This window comes from Oryza brachyantha, chromosome 5 (genome assembly GCF_000231095.2).
Source record: "Oryza brachyantha chromosome 5, ObraRS2, whole genome shotgun sequence".
Taxonomy (NCBI): domain Eukaryota; kingdom Viridiplantae; phylum Streptophyta; class Magnoliopsida; order Poales; family Poaceae; genus Oryza; species Oryza brachyantha.
Genome location: NC_023167.2, coordinates 856,373 through 872,902, shown reverse-complemented (window position 1 = coordinate 872,902; position 16,530 = coordinate 856,373). Strand labels below are relative to the sequence as shown.

At 41.8% G+C, this 16,530-nt stretch overlaps 2 protein-coding genes across 2 annotated transcripts; one reads left to right on the top strand and one right to left on the bottom strand.

Annotated features, from left to right (window-relative positions):
* Positions 1 to 1,193: 1,193 nt before the first annotated feature.
* LOC102721836 (kinesin-like protein KIN-5A) lies at positions 1,194 to 7,890 on the top strand. The gene is made up of 23 exons (XM_006653921.3): positions 1,194 to 1,400; positions 2,089 to 2,336; positions 2,422 to 2,551; positions 2,714 to 2,875; positions 2,966 to 3,445; positions 3,548 to 3,645; positions 3,736 to 3,892; positions 3,986 to 4,055; positions 4,139 to 4,215; positions 4,328 to 4,381; positions 4,466 to 4,546; positions 4,632 to 4,743; positions 4,980 to 5,066; positions 5,152 to 5,327; positions 5,424 to 5,585; positions 5,669 to 5,776; positions 5,857 to 6,015; positions 6,102 to 6,185; positions 6,307 to 6,512; positions 6,627 to 6,728; positions 6,829 to 6,938; positions 7,021 to 7,172; positions 7,400 to 7,890. Exons 2-23 carry the CDS (start codon positions 2,176 to 2,178, stop codon positions 7,628 to 7,630), a joined length of 3,159 nt encoding a protein of 1,052 aa, XP_006653984.1. The 5' UTR covers positions 1,194 to 1,400; positions 2,089 to 2,175; the 3' UTR covers positions 7,631 to 7,890.
* Positions 7,891 to 8,855: 965 nt separating this feature from the next.
* On the bottom strand, positions 8,856 to 13,535 carry LOC102721549. Its single transcript, XM_006653920.3, has 3 exons — positions 13,429 to 13,535; positions 9,452 to 13,288; positions 8,856 to 9,082 (listed from the first exon to the last, which is right to left on the bottom strand). The coding sequence occupies exon 2, from the start codon at positions 13,276 to 13,278 to the stop codon at positions 9,457 to 9,459; it is 3,822 nt and encodes a 1,273-aa protein (XP_006653983.2). The 5' UTR covers positions 13,279 to 13,288; positions 13,429 to 13,535; the 3' UTR covers positions 8,856 to 9,082; positions 9,452 to 9,456.
* Between the last annotated feature and the right edge of the window lie 2,995 nt (positions 13,536 to 16,530).

Genomic DNA, 16,530 nt, shown 5'->3' with positions numbered 1-16,530 from the left:
AGGTTTTCCAAATTCCAATCTTGAGTGAGACTTGGTACCATAATCCCTTTACTTTACCACCCGTTGTTATCAAAAGCGATTTCAGAGATAGGCTCTTTTCACTCTCCACCAGGGACACCTCAACTATATAATTCTGAAATAAATATGATGGATCTTCTCTAGAACAAAATAGATCAAATTAATTGGTGAGATATTGCTAAAGCTATATATATATTTATTTGTCTTCCATGTCTTCACATTTCAAGCCAGCAGGTACATGTTTAAGAAAACTTTTTTTAATAATGGAAATGGTTTAGATTCAAGGGAAACATGCCCTGATCTCGTTTTTACGCTTTCAATTAAGGAGGATGCTTACAAGAGCAGAAAACTTGGCTACAGTAGCAGCTTAGCTCTTAAGAGAATCATTTTTTTAGGCCAATGTACATGGTTGCTTGCCTACTAATCAAGGTTGCTTAATTCTTTTAACCAATTAAGTTAAGTTACACGAGAGGTTCATCCCATATTTTCATTTCTGCTTATGTTTGTAAGATAAATTTAACCTTTAGATTACTAAGAATACATATATAAAAGTTTATTCACAAAATATTTTTAATCACAAATATCACCCCAGTTGATTGCCATTTCCTTCGCTGGTCAAATGCTTCAAACCGGTCAAAAGTGAGGTTGAGAGTCGGTTCAGTACTAATCTACTGCACTGAATAATAAAATACTACAAAAGGTTGTACAGTTGGATAGATCTCTTTAGTGTACTAATCACTGTAATCAAATCCAATCAAGACCAACCAAAAGGAACAAGGATATAATAATACTCCTATTTACAATCAAATGAGACAATTATTGATAAGGAGATTCAACTTTCAAATTACCAAAATCACATAAATATTTATACAGACCACCAAAATTCAAATATAAATTAATTAAAATCTTCAACAACTCTCTTGATAACTGGAGGCAGTTGTCCATATTAAAGTTACTAAAGAAAACGCATATAATGACAGACAAAAAAATAAATTGCTTTAAAGGACCCTTTTACAGTGGAGTCAACAGTAACTGAAAAATTAAAAGCATATTGCAGCTGTAGTAAAACCGGCATTACTGCCTGCAAATTAACTCAAACTTTTCTCCTCATCCTTAAACATGGCAAAAAGGAAAAGCTAGAGAGAGACGGAGGAGAGAGAGGTGACCATTGATAGAGACCACGAGCTGTTCTCGAAGTCGCCACCTCTGCTGCTCCTCCGGGGGGACCTGCTCCTCCTTTGCTGCTCCTTGACCATGGATCTCGCCATTGCCATTGCCGCTGCCGCTGCCGCTGCTCCCTAACTACTGCTCTTGCTCCTAGCTCTGGACTTGTTTGGATCGCACTGACTTGCTGCCCGTCTGACACCTGAGGGTGGGACACTGTGAGTGCCCCGGTCTTCCGATTTGCGTGTGTTCTTGCGTTTCTTGCTTTGCTGGTGCTGGGTGGAGCCGATTTGGTGTTGGCTCCGGCAGGAAGGTGTTCTTTTCTCCCTGCAACTATTGAGTTCTGATGCTCCCTGAAGTTCTTTTTTTTTTTCGTTGTTCTTCGTGATCAGTCCAGTTCATGGATCCTGCGAGGTTTTGGGGGATGAAGATCTCGTTTTGATAGCTGATTTAGTGTGTTTCAGAAGGTGATCTTTAAATGCGATTGCGGTGGTGTTTCTCCGATCTTGTTTTGGTTAGTTGAATGATTTCTTGCTGTCCCCGTTTATGTGATTGTTCGCTTTCCATTTCAATGACATGGGAATGGGAAAGATCTCGTTTTGATTCGTGAAAACAGCTGTTAATCCTATCTTAATCCGTCCTAGTAGAATGTCCCATGGCCGATACCTTCGAGATTTGCATCTACTTCTCCTTTGTCCTTGCTCTCTTGTCTCTTTCTGCATTTGCTTCGCCGGCATTTTGGCTCTTCTTGCTACTCCGATCTGGCCAAATTTGATACTTGCTGTCACATTCAGTTATCTTTTATTCTGATACCTAAAGCTATAGCCTACATGTTGGATTTTTTTTCTCAGTTCAGTTCTTTGAGCAATTTGAATCTGCATTTCAATCATCAGTGTTCCTTTGCAGAATTAGGTGCTGGACACTAGACAGAGACTAGATCACTAGACCTTGCGTTGTTCAGAGAACCAAAGAGGCAAAGATTGAACTTTGAAGATGGATAAGAGGATTGGCCTTACCTCACCGTCACCAAAATCGACTGAGAAGTCCGGGAGAGACTTGAGATCCGGAGGGGACGCCAATGGCGGCGCAAACAACACCATTCCAAAAGGTGATAAGGAGAAGGGAGTCAATGTGCAGGTCATCCTCAGATGCAGGTGAAAGATAGCTCAGCAGTTCTAGTTCGGAATTCTGTTTGGTTCTTCTTTTCTGTTCTCACAATGAGCAATTTTACACATTCAGGCCCATGAGTGATGAAGAGACAAAATCGAATACTCCAGTAGTGATATCATGCAATGAGCGCCGCCGGGAGGTTGCTGCGACACAAATCATTGCCAATAAGCAGATTGATAGGACCTTTGCATTTGACAAGGTATTAGATCATCTTTGACAGTCATTTCGTTAGGTCACTTCTCAGTGGTGACTTTCTGTGGTCACTTGCCTTGTACTTTGTATTTGCTTATTTATTATTATTGTATCGACTTCATGAGCGCTAGTTTTGGCTCAAATTTAGTGAACTGGTCATTCTGAGCAGGTGTTTGGCCCATCATCAAAGCAGAAGGATTTATTTGAGCAATCTATCTCACCAATAGTAAATGAGGTCCTTGAGGGCTACAATTGCACAATCTTTGCTTATGGGCAAACTGGTACTGGAAAAACCTATACAATGGAGGGAGGTGGAACTAGAAAGACCAGGGTAACACAATTTGTACTTGAGATCATTTAAAGCGTTCTTTTGGTCTCACCTGCATGTTTTTTACTATTGACTGGTGCTTGTAACATCCAGAATGGAGAACTTCCAACTGATGCTGGAGTTATCCCAAGGGCCGTTAGGCAAATCTTTGACATTCTTGAAGCCCAGTGTGCGGAGTACAGCATGAAAGTTACCTTTCTTGAGCTCTACAATGAAGAAATCACTGATTTGTTGGCTCCTGAAGAACCAAAGTTTCCTGTTCCTGAAGACAAGACAAAGAAGCCTATTGCCCTCATGGAAGATGGCAAAGGGGGCGTTTTTGTAAGAGGGCTTGAAGAAGAAGTTGTTTACTCTGCTGGTGAAATCTACAAAATTCTTGACAAGGGCTCTGCAAAGAGGCGAACTGCAGAGACACTGCTGAACAAGCAAAGTAGTAGGTCACACTCCATTTTCTCTATCACAATTCACATTAAGGAACTGACTCATGAGGGTGAGGAGATGATCAAGATTGGGAAGCTTAATCTAGTCGATCTAGCTGGTTCTGAAAATATTTCCCGATCAGGTGCTAGAGATGTGAGTAAACTTAAAATTTCCTATCCATTGATCAAAAAGGAATCATTTATCTTTCTTTTTTCAACTCCCCAGTACTAGGTTTGATATTGAATATCATTGCAGGGCAGAGCAAGAGAGGCTGGGGAAATCAACAAGAGTTTGCTGACACTTGGTCGAGTTATCAATGCTCTTGTTGAACACTCTGGACATGTCCCATACAGGTAATTCTAAGGACTCTGCTTTTACAGGTTTGATTCTAGAAACATTTGGCATTTTCTCAAAGGGTATTTATATGTTGCCAACTGTTCCAGAGATAGTAAACTGACAAGATTGCTGAGAGATTCATTGGGAGGGAAAACAAAGACTTGCATTATTGCCACAATATCCCCTTCAGTATATTGCTTGGAAGAGACATTGAGCACACTTGATTATGCACACCGTGCTAAAAATATCAAGAACAAGCCTGAGGTTATTGCATGAGCAAGTTATATTTATATTTGACTGCTTAGGACAATATAAATTTGTGGTAACCTAAGTTGCACTTCTTACTGCCAAATTCAGGTGAACCAAAGGATGATGAAATCTGCTATGATCAAGGACCTGTACTCTGAAATTGACCGTCTTAAGCAAGGTTTGTCTTTTTTTTTTTTGTAGTGCATTGAAGTGATAAGAATCATATGATGTGCGTTCACTGAGTTTCCTATATGTCTTCAGAGGTGTTCGCTGCAAGAGAGAAGAATGGCATTTACATTCCAAGAGAGCGCTATCTCCAAGAAGAAGCCGAGAAAAAGGTTTACCTTTATTTCACACTAAATCAATATTTAGAATTATTCTTATAAGATGAACGAAGATTTGTTTTTTATATCTACATTTCATCTTTCTGAATCTATTATTTCTACTTAGGCCATGACTGAGAAAATTGAACGCCTGGGAGCTGATTTGGAGGCAAGGGATAAGGTATGCCTGTCTATAAGCATGCATAGAACAAGGAAAACAAATATTATCTTGTTAATGATTGAATGTAATTTTACCAATGAGCAGCAATTGGTTGAACTAAAAGAGCTTTATGATGCTGAACAACTTTTGAGTGCAGAGTTGGGTGAAAAACTTGGGAAGACACAGGTACTTCTCCAGCCTCCACATGGTAGCTTTGCAGTATATGTGCAAATATGTGGCATATAATCATTATTCTCTCTCTTGAATGCAGAAAGATCTGGAGGACACCAGGAATGTTCTACATGATTTAGAAGAAAAATACAATGAAGCAAAGTCTACCATTAAGGAAAAGGAATATGTCATCTTTAATTTACTGAAGTCAGGTTAGTCAAAATAACCCATTCTTGTGACACTTCTTGTCTTATCATGTCCTGGTCATTTACTCATTATTAAGGATATGGAAAAATGAAACTAAGAAATGATGCAAATTCCCTCAACAGTGAACTTACGACCTGTTGGTTGTTTGTGTTCCTCCAGTCTTGATTTCATCACACAGTTGAGTTCCTGTTTGCTGTGTTTACTATCAATCAGTGGGGCTTATTGTTTGTTTTTGCTACAGAAAAATCACTGGTAGACTGTGCATATAACCTTCGAGCAGGATTGGAAAATGCAGCAGCAGATGTTTCAGGGCTATTTTCAAAAATAGGTTAGGGATCTCAACTTGATTACCCTTATTGTGCCACTGTTATGGACTTCTCACTTCAATTGTCCTTGTTCTTGATTACTGGCAGAGCGCAAAGACAAGATAGAAGATGGGAACAGGTCACTCGTACAGAGATTTAGGTCTCAACTGACAGACCAGCTGGATACGTTGCATAAAACTGTGTCCATTTCAGTCATGCAGCAGGAGAATCACCTTAAAGAAATGGAAGATGATATGCAATCCTTCGTATCTTCAAAAGATGAGGCAATTCAATCTCTCTTCATTTTTTCACGTGCCAGTTTGTTTTGTATGAACAATATTCAGGGGTGTATATTGATAGCATCCGCTACCAATTTTTAGGCTGCTCAAGGGCTAAGGGAGAGCATACAAAAGCTGAAACTTCTCCATGGTTCAGGCATTACAGCTTTGGATAATTTAGCAGGTGAAATTGACATGAACTCTCAGACAACATTTGAGAGATTGAACTCACAAGTGCAATCACACACGTCAACTCTTGAGCAAGTAAGTTTTTTTTTTACTTCTTTTGGCCTGGTTGTAACAGCGGTACGTGTTTCAACATTTCTGATTGCCCTTCCTATTAATAGTGTTTCGGAGGAATTGCTTCAGAAGCAGACAATCTGTTAAATGAGCTTCAGTGTAGCCTTTCTAGACAAGAAGAAAGACTAACCCAATTTGCAAATAAGCAGCGGGAGGTTTGTATGATGTTGAAACACTAAACTAGTACCTGTTTCTTTATCCACTCTTCTGTTGTAACTTTTGTTCTTATGCACAGGGACACTTACGAGCTGTGGAAGCATCAAGGTCCATCTCAAAGGTCACCGCTGGTTTCTTCAACTCCCTGGATGTTCATGCATCTAAGCTCACAAATATTTTGGAACATACACAAAATGTGCAAGATCAACAACTTCTTGACCTCGAGAAGAAATTTGAGGTAATTCTCATTCTGATTATTGCATCAACTATAAGCAGTCACAAGCTAATATTTTTATGACACTATAATTTTGCCATTTTGAACAGGAGTGTGCAGCTAATGAAGAAAAACAACTTCTAGAGAAGGTGGCAGAGATGCTTGCAAGTTCCAATGCTAGGAAGAAGAAGCTAGTAAGAACTACCCATTTGTTATGCTTTGGATTTTGGCCATCTAAAAAATAGATGGCTTGAGAGCTATCTACACAACTGCCATCTAACCATTGTTGAATGTGATTGTGAACTTGTATTGCAGGTCCAAACAGCAGTAGGTAGCCTTCGTGAGAGTGCTGTAAACCGCACAAGTCACCTGCAGTCAGAAATCTCAACGGCCCAGGACTTCACTTCATCAGTGCGGGAAAAGTGGGGCTTTTACATGGAAGAAACTGAGAAGAATTACATTGAAGATACCACTGCAGTTGATAGCGGAAGGTCATGCTTGGCAGAAGTGCTTGTGGAATGGTCAGTACTCACTATGATGGCCTCATGCTGTGAATTTGTGATACCTTCTGCTATGCTATAGCTATACGGAATCATGGATGTCTCAATGTTTGACCTTTTTTATCTAAATTGCAGCAAAACAAAGACAAACTTGGGTGCACAACAGTGGAAAAATGCTGAGGAGTCTCTTTTAAGCCTTGGCAAAGGAAATGTGGAATCAGTGGATTCTATAGTCAGGTATCAGAATAGAAAATTATACAAGGAATACTTAAAACCCCATTCATATCTCATGATATGAACAGTCCCACTAAGCTATATTGGTTTATGCATGGAACAGGAACGGGACAGAGGCTAACCAATTGCTGCGTTCCAAATTGTCATCTGCAGTATCAACTACTCTTGAAGAAATAGATATAGCAAACAAGGCCCTTCTTTCTTCTATTGACAGTAAGATTTTACAGTGAAAAAATGAGTTACTGGAGCTAGTGCATGGCATCAAATTTTCTCACCGCAGCTTCTGTTATTTCAGGCTCGCTAAAACTTGACCATGATGCATGTGCAAACATTGGTTCCATAATCCAACCATGCCACAAGGAAATGAGTGAGTTGAAGGGAGGACATTACCACAGGGTAACTGAGATAACTGAAAATGCTGGAACATGCCTAGAGGAAGAATATCTGGTAAGGAGTCATGAAAAGTAGAGCAATTTTACGGTTCTTAAGTAGGTATCGAGAGATACCAAAATTTTAGAATGGTATTAGGAGGTACTAAAATTTACATATAAAAAGTGGTACTTACTGGTACCTCCTTAAGGACTGTAAAATTTTTCTGAAAAGTAACCAGTAGAGAATGTGATCTGTCTCTTACTGATCTAATTACTATTGCATCTTCTCCTTGAACATCTCAGGTGGATGAGCCGTCGTGTTCGACTCCGAGAAGGCGGCAAATCGACCTGCCAAGTGTGGAATCCATTGAGCAGTTGCGAACCCCAGTTTATGAAGAGCTTCTCAAGTCTTTCCGAGAGTCAAAGGCGAGCTGGAAGCAGGCAAATGGAGACATGAAGCATTTCTTAGAAGCGCAAGAAGCTACACCGCCATCAATCACAGACCCAAGATCTCCTCTTATAGCAAGAAATTAGATTTTATAGAGTGCATGTACAAAAGAACAGTTTGTTTAGTTTTGGTTTCTGGGTATTGATTTACTGTTGATAGTGCCATTGGATTTATTGCTGCTGTTGGTTGGGGTTGGGGTGGGGAGGGGGGGGGGGGTTCTGAAGCTGATCTGTTTGTAGAGATCAGCAAAAGGGCATATGTGAATTTACTGCTGCATAATTGATGATAATGTTAGCTCTAATGTAATATACAGGTAACAATGACAAGTGCTAGTAAAGATTTGACTGAGATAGTCTTACTTGTGTTGCTGCAAGTTTGAATAATTATCAGCATACAAAGCTGGGTGAGAACATGTCACATGTTGGGCCAACAGATTTGGCCGGAAAAAGGAAATTGAGAGCACTCCATGACATTTTTCTCTTTATCTTTTGAAAAAAGAACTTAATCAGCAGCTGAATAACAGAGTCCATTGAAGTAGAAGGGAAGTTCAACTTAATCGGCAACCAGACCAACAAAAAGGTACAAAAATGAAAGAGAAGAAAAGGCCTGAACTCTCAGACCTGAACAAATATCTGGATTGTCACCTAGCAGTCAAGAAATGATGCTTTGACAGAGAACCGAAGAAGATTGGGATGGTATTTCTGTTTCAGGTTTACCAGGTCCATATACTGGGTCATACAATTGGCCTATCAACCCTGTTACAGTACAAGGCTAACTTAATGACCTGGAGAACTCTGTTGCAGTTCAAGCAGGTACTGGATCATACAGCACGGTACCACAACAATATCTGTTAAATGGTATTTCTCAAAGTCTTAACATCATTTGATTGATTCTATTTTCACCACACAGCAGATTAACAGGTAAACATACTAGAGTGCCAGTGTATCACATACAAAATTGCTCTATTACTAGAAAATGTCGAGCTGCGAGCCGCAGGCTGGCTGGTGGCTTGAACTGGCCAGAGTAGCACCATCTCATCTCCATCTATTGCTTTCCATTCCTGCTCTTCTAAATGTCAGATCTCAAATCATTGATTCTTTTAACTCGATATCAATTCATTGGTGTGCAACTATAAACATTAATAATAAGAATAATAATCGTCAACTGATGCATGTGATCATATTTCAATCTTCTTTCGTTTCAATTTAAGTGGACCGAGCAACTGTGTACATAAGCAAAATTCAGTTGAAAAATGAAGCACATGCCTGGGTTGCCTGCCACTATGGTATTCAAGAATGAAGGACACGTATATGCTCAAGCATTTTGATTAAAATCAAAACACATCTACATGCCACTAGAGAAAAAAAGAAACTATGAAAGCTTGTTTCATGAGATGAATGTACAGACACGGCCTGAAGGAACTATTTCAACTACAAAACATTTTTGTCGGCAGTGAGGCCTGATACACTGGCAAGTGTAAATACATAAGATTAATATGCAGCAACATGAATGCTGATCGCTGGTTGCTGCTTTATACCCTGCAAAACAAGAAGAGACCATCACCAAGGGGATAATTGATCAAGGAAGTGCACAATTAAGATAAGAACTGATTCAAAAATCAATGCTCTGCAAATGTACTAGTACAATCATGGAAATTTTCTCTCTACCAACCCTTTCTGATCACACTGATCATACTAATGAGGGTGTACATTATTAAAAAAAAACATGCTTGTCACACTCAATATCTAATTCTGTATGCTATATAAACATTCCTGTTCTAATAATGCTATCATACAGAATTGCGAGGAAAACTAAACTGTGTATTGCACAGAGGTAAATGGCATATCGCTAGGACATGTAAAGAATATGATAAGAGTTTCCAGACGAATCTGTTACTTATGAACAACCTTAGCTAATGATCAGGGTCAGGGTCGCCTTCCAAATCACCACCAGAAGGGTCCTGAGTTGCAGGATCCTCGCTATCCTTATCTTCTCCCGATGCTGTAGAATCTGTCTTTTGCTTTTTCGCATCACTTGCAGAAGGGGTACCATCATCCTCTAAATCATCGTTCCCAGCCTCAGCAGGATCTGAATCTTTCCTTGGTCTCTTCCATTTTTTGGTAGATGATGTACCATCATCCTCAAAATCTTCCTCATCTCTACCCCTGTGCAGATAGGTCCACAACTTTTTGTCATTGTCATACAGTACACAAGGATCGCGCTCATAGTGCAAGCGATCAAGAGCGCCACTGACAACTTGGTTAATAGCAGCCTCTTTATTAGATTCATCATGGTTTAGATATTGTGAATCTTTGAGAAGTGTGCACACATCAGCTCTTGTTCCGGTTCTTGCAGGCAACCTGGCAGCAGCATCTCTTACAAGGCACAGAATAGTAACATGAGGCGGGCGATCAGGTAAGAGCATGGGGTGTCCCCTAGCTTTTGCTGTGGGCTTGCCACCTCCCCTTCTCAAGGGAGCAACTATCGATTTCTCCCCATCAGCAGCAGTATAGCAAAATGCTCTATCAGGAATTGAGTATCTCAAAAATTCTTCACGCTGGAAGTATGCTTTTGCTTCCTCCGAGCTTGGACTAATTGTATTTAGACTTTTCTGGGCTCTAAGGTCCTTGAATCTTTCCTTCAAATCCAAGTTTGCAGGATCTGGTGCCGGAGGTGGTGGAAGGGATCCTATCTGCTTAAGGGTTTCCTGACCGCTTTTCAGCCAGTTAGCAAATGCATCAACCAACTTCACAAGCATTTTGTGTGGTACACCCCATGCATCAGGAGAAGTTTCTTCATTAGGATCACCATCTGAAGAACCAGAAGGCAGTGGGCCAACCCAAAGCCAGCTTTTGTTTGACTTGTCATAGGAAACAAGTGTTTTCCATCCCTTTGCACCTAGTGGAGCAGTTCTAGATGAGAGTATCTTTAATACACCTCGAACTAAATCCTGAAGAGGCTCTTGCGTTTCAAGTATGTTAGGGTCTCCAGGATTTGATCTAATCCGATTGACAACCTCTTGAACAGTGAGCGCTGGCAAATTGTTCGGCGCTGTCTGCTCTGCGGCACTGGCATCTTCAGCCTCGAGACCCTGTTGGGCTTTCTCTGGACCACTGGCATCTGCAGCCTCATGACCCTGTTGGGCTTGCTCTGTTGCACTTGGATCTTGAGGCATTTTGGTATGATCTTCGTTGTTGAACCATTTTCTGCTCTCCTCCCCATCAGGTTGCTTGGTTGACAGTGGAGTATCCCCAGCAGGGGTGGCCATAGCCTTCCTTACAGCAGTTAGAAGATGCACAATAGAGAATGAAAAACCAGTGTGGATGGTTGGTGTGATTGGTACATATTTTTTCTTTGGTTTCTCAGGTTCTACCACTACCTCATTTACTTCTGGAACAGGAGCTGGTTCAGCTACAGAAACCACATCTGTAACAACCTCTGGGTTGTTTGTGACAGCCTCTGGCTTCTTTGTAACAGCCTCTGCCTTCTTTTTACCTTTCTTCTTTGAGCCACCGCTGTTCTCCACCAACTTTGGAGCAGATGGCACGTCCTCACCATGCTCAGCCAGGCTAGCAGCTTCAACCTTTACTTTCTGCTTTTTGGATCCGGAGCTGCAACTTGACACTGGCATCTTCTTTTTTTCAATATCACCATTAGAATCTACATAGCCAGAACCACTAGTTAGCCTCTCATCATTCTCTGGTGACCTGAGTGATTCATCAGCATTCTCATTGCTGTCACGTAATTCAGAGTTTCCATAATCATGTGTGTCCACACTGGCCATCACTTTCCGCTTTCTTTCACCCCTTGCTGCTGGAGGCTTCATCAATTCACTAATCTGTTCTGTCGCTGTCACATGCACATCACGTAAATAATCAGATTCTTTAGCCTTTCCTCTGTGTGTCCCTTTACTCTGATAGGGTTCAACATCTTCAGTGGTGGTAGGATAATTTAATTTGGAAGCTTTAGGAAGCTTGTTCAATTTTTTGGCACCATAGGCTTGTCTATGAGACCCAGAATGGTGTTCTGGCTGTTTTTTTAGAAGATCTATGTCCCCTCCACCTTCGAATTGTTCCGATGAATCAGATTCTGTCTCCTCACTCTGAGTGTAGACAGCACTGCTCCTGGAGTACTTCTGGCCAATTCTGTCATACTGACTACTGGGTTTACCTTTGATCCTCCCCTGTGGCATCTTGCCTCTATGATCAGACCCAAAATTTGCATCATTGATCTGTCGCTCAATGCTTTTATAGGACTTAACCTTCAAACCATGACCAGTCTGAGCTTTTCTGCTCCTATAATCGCCTGCAGACTGCCCTCTCTGCCAATCATTCATGCTACCGGCATGGCTACCAGCTGGCCAGTCCATCTCATCCCCTTTCAGAGCTTTACTCAACATATTTTGGCCACCATACACCCAATCTCTCTCAGAGTACTTTGTGTTCCTTGCTGTATCAAAATATGGACGATCATACGCTGTTGCCACAGTAACTACCTGGTTAGCAGCGGCATTCCTGCCATAGTAGTAAGAAGAACCATTTTGGTTCTCATGGTAGCTGTTTCCATACGAACTTCCATCATAGCTTGCAGCCAAGTCCTTCCCTAGCTTCGGCATTGGCCTCTGAGAACGAATCAGTCGCAGATCCCTGTCATCTCCCAGCTCCTCTGAATCAAGGCCTTCCAGACTCCTGCGAAGCTTTCCTCTGTGCATGACTCCCAAATCATAGCCATAAGTGTTATCTCGGCGAGAAAGCTCAGAGAGTGCCACTGCAGCATCGCGGCCAGCCCCTCCAATGTGCTCCTCACCTGAACCTTTTGGAACGCCCACACGCAACAGCCCCTTAGATCGCTCCTTCCCTAGCTTCCCAGATTTCTTCAATCCTGTCCTATCAGGTTTCAGCCGCATCAATAATGGCTCCCCATACTCCCTGTTCTCCGAGTCAGTCTCTGATCCAGCCCGGCCATCCAAGCCAGGAAGTGCTTTCTGCTTCTGTTGTGCCTTCATTGCATCCAGCGCCCTCAGCCTATCATTACGGCTATACCCCTGGCAGCCCTTCCAGCAGTCCTTTATCTCCCAGAGACCCCGCACCATCGAATTGTGGTAGCTTTGTAGCCTGTAGTAATGCTTCCGTCGCTCTGCAAAGCAGGTACCACGGCGATACAGGACAATCCTTGGGTCACATAGGCCTCCTTTCAGCCTGTCGGAGAGGGCAGCCAGGGGACTCCCGAAGTGAAAGTTGTCTCCCCTAAGGAGCTCGACAAGCGTGCGCGCAAATGTCTCCTGGTCCATGTCAGGCAGCAAAGCGGCAAGGCGTTGCCGCTCCTCCTCAGACAGCAGGGTGTTCCACGCATCGAGCGAAAGTACTTCGGCCAAGTCAGCAAGGTCATAGAGGTCAAGCGGCATGGCGAAGCTCTGGTCCCCAACCTGGCACATCTCCGACCCCGCCTCACCGAGCTCCGTGATCTCCAGCTCGTCGGACCCCATCCCTGAGTCCTCCTCCTCCTCCTCCTCCTCCTTCTCCTCTTCCTCATCAACCTCGTCCTCGTCCTCCCCCAGCCCTACAACGTCACCGTTCTCCTCACCGCCCAAGAAATCGCCTGCCTCGGACTCCTGGGACGGCGTCGCTGGCGACTCCTCCTCCTCCCCATCCTCATCCTCATCCTCCGTTGCCTCCGGCGAGGCGTCACCATCAAGCCTGGGGACCCTGGCACCGCTGCTCCTCACGATCGCCATAGCCTCACACCTGCGCCGCCACCACCACAACCACACACATAAACAAACCAAAAGAGATCCAAACCAGTTAAAACCCTAGCCCAATCCACTCCACTCCACACCACACCAAAAGAAAAACCCAGCCCAAAAAAACTCAGAAAGGAACCTCACCAGAAAGAATCGCGGAACCGGGCGGTGGCGGCGAAACACGAAGCAGCCGCGACGAAACCCTAACCCTAGAGCCCTAGAGAGAGAGAGAGAGAGAGAGGGAGAAGGAGCTGCGGTGGGCAAGGCGAGGAGGATAAATAGTGGGAGGAAGACGACGGCGACGTGGAGGGCGCGGGCGCCGTCGGATCGGGGCGGGGCGCGGGTGGCGAGGGAGCCGCGGGTGGGAATAGGGGGGAGGCGAGGGGGGTGGCCGCAAAAAAGGCTGCGTTTTTAGGGCGGCCGAGGGAGTCGGAGAGAGGAAGGAGATAGACGGAGACGGAGACGGAGGAGAGGACGAAGCCGAGAGAGGAGGAGGAGGTAGGGGAAAGGGTTACCGGGTGTGGGCCCCGTTAGCCCGTTTGTCTCTGCCCTGTGGGCCCCCCTCCCCCCGCGGGGTTTTAGCGGGTTGTTGGGTTTGCGCGGGAAGATTGATTGTTCTTTGGTGGTACTTGCTTCGATGGTTTCACTGAACCCACGCAGAATTAATTAGGTATTAGGTATAAAAAGTTAGAAAAATAAATTGATATAATTTTGTAAAATAATTTTTCTTATGAAAAATAATTCAGGAAGGGTGCATGTGAAAAACGATAGATTATAAGTTCATGGAATATATGGATAAATATATTGAAATGAGAAATGAATACATTTGATATGAATATATTTGATGCAGGATACATGTATGAAAATGATGTATAAATTATGTGTTGAAATATTGCGAAAATGGTATAGAGGATGATGATTTGATATTATTATATATTGATTTTTATAATCTAATAAATTATAGACGATAGATGATGTAGCATACTTGTATGAGTTTCAAATATAATAGTTGCTAGTAAGTTATGATATTATACGTTTGCATGATAAACTTTATAGCCAGTGAGTAAAAACAAAACAAAGGAATATATCCTATTTTTTCTCTATGAGGTTTACAAAGCCATCTTTTGGTTTTCTAAAAATAAAACACCAGACGACATATACACAAACGAAAAACATTTTCTGAATAAAAAATTTATATACATGTTTCTAGCAATCTAAAAGAAAAAACTAAAAAAAATAAACTATTATGAAAAAACCTCAAAATCAACTCTTAGTTTAAAGTACATATTCAAATTTTGTCTTATAAGCACAGCAGAAGTGGAAAGATGAAGTCGTTAGACCATGAGATTACTCCCTAATACTTGCATTAATTCATATCTGTGTGCTACAAATGATGGCTTGCGTAAAAAATATATCCGAGTGAAGTACACCAGCGTTCTCTAAACTTGTGTGCACGTGTCACCTAGGTCTCTGAACTCTCAAAATGCATTTTTGGATCCCCCGAACTTGTCTGGGGGTGTCATATAGGTCCAAACGGGTTCCGACCCACTCCATCCGCTGACTTGGCATGCCACGGTGGCGCCAACAGTGTTGGTGGGGTCATGTGGATCCCACATGTCAATATCTCTCTCCTCCTTATTCTTTTCTCTCCCTTCTCGTAGGCGCCACCATGGCATGTCACGTCAGCGGATGGAGCAGGTCGGAGCCCGTTTGGACCTATATGACACCCCAGACAAGTTCGGGGACTCAAAAATGCATTTTGAGAGTTTAGAGACCTAGATAACACATGCACACAAGTTTAGAGACCGCTGATATACTTCACTCAAGATATCCTAAGTTGCAAATGTCGATGTGTGTTTCTATCCATTTTCTCAAGCGTAACGATGTGTGCTGATATGGTTTGCCCTTTTCTCTTTCTTTTTGATGGTTTTCGATAGTGTTGTTTGAACTTTTAGAATGTTGTTTCGATCCTTGCCGTCCATGCATGACTCACACTAAGTGTAAGTAGGTCCTTGGTAGCTTCGAATTTCGATGTTAGAATTTGATTATAGGTTCAATATTTTTACCAAAAGTTAGTAAGCATTAAAATCCACGTAAAAAGTTAGAGGGTCCGGATCCCCTCGATAGCATTGTTCATGTGAGGAAACAGTGAAAATGTTATGAATGGAGTTGGCATACTATAGTCATAGAACTCTAAAGTCTAAATTGTTCACTACTATGATGATACTGTAGTGGTGAATCTTACTATCATTTTATTTTAATCCAACGGCAACATGATATCTCAAACACATGTTATTATAGCTCTTTGTAGTAGTTTAAAGGATCTTGTTCTGTACCTACGTTGTTGAGGATCCAACGGCTCTACCCCTCCCTAGCGGGATACTTGGTTGGACTCGTTTGGCCTCACATTTCCATGAAGACATTATTTTAGAAATTCGTTATTGTTTTGTTTGCCTTCAAAAAGTTTGAAGGTCAATTTTGGATAGTAGTGAGTTTGTGTGAGGGATGAGTAAATAGGAGTATTACTTATCACTCTTCTCCCTAAGTAGCTCACGTCCCTAGCAATGTTGATGATGTTAAGGGGGTGATTGTCAAACAATATTCAGAAATGACAAATAATTTACGAATAAATCTTCTATATACGTGCTCCTAGGGATCTAAAAGTTAGTGTTGTAAATAAACTACGATAAAAAAACCCTCAAAAAAACAACTCCAAATTTAAAGTTGAGAATTTAAATTTTGTTTAAATATAAGCAAAAGCGAAAAAACGGAGACGAAGGATTGCAAGCATGGGCTCCATTCGTGTAGTTTCTTAGTCAGCAGTGTGTTGCGGTGTGTTTGAGTTTACTTTTATCTTTTCTTGATTATAGCCTTTTCAGGGGCTTTTACTTGATAGTTTCATACTGTATTATTTCTTTTGCTATATCAATATGGAACTTTGTGGCGTATGTCACTAATCGTTCACAAAAATATTTCTACTATTAATTGTATGAGTTTGCTTGACATTTGAGGTGTGCAATTTTCTTTTTCATGTTGCTAAGGGAGACCGGTAAAAATTCCTACCTAAAAATATCCTTAAAAATTTGTTCAAAAAAATATCCTTAAAATTCAAAATTTAAAATTAGCTTAAGATGTACCACATATGTTCTACCTCATAATCAGGTCAAATAAAAATGGAATAAAGGGGGCTTGTTTGCCACAAGGTTGGGACTTGGACTTTAGAATAGGAAATTAATGTGAGATTAA

What these genes read in the sequence shown, in the direction of transcription:
- LOC102721836 (XM_006653921.3), top strand. Translation starts at nt 2,176, where the DNA reads ATGGATAAGAGGATTGGCCTTACCTCACCGTCACCAAAATCGACTGAG. An exon ending in AGGGCTATTTTCAAAAATAG is followed by an intron (nt 5,067 to 5,151) that starts GTTAGGGATCTC and finishes GATTACTGGCAG; the next exon opens with AGCGCAAAGACAAGATAGAA. An exon ending in TCGTATCTTCAAAAGATGAG is followed by an intron (nt 5,328 to 5,423) that starts GCAATTCAATCT and finishes ACCAATTTTTAG; the next exon opens with GCTGCTCAAGGGCTAAGGGA.
- LOC102721549 (XM_006653920.3), bottom strand. Translation starts at nt 13,278, where the DNA reads ATGGCGATCGTGAGGAGCAGCGGTGCCAGGGTCCCCAGGCTTGATGGT.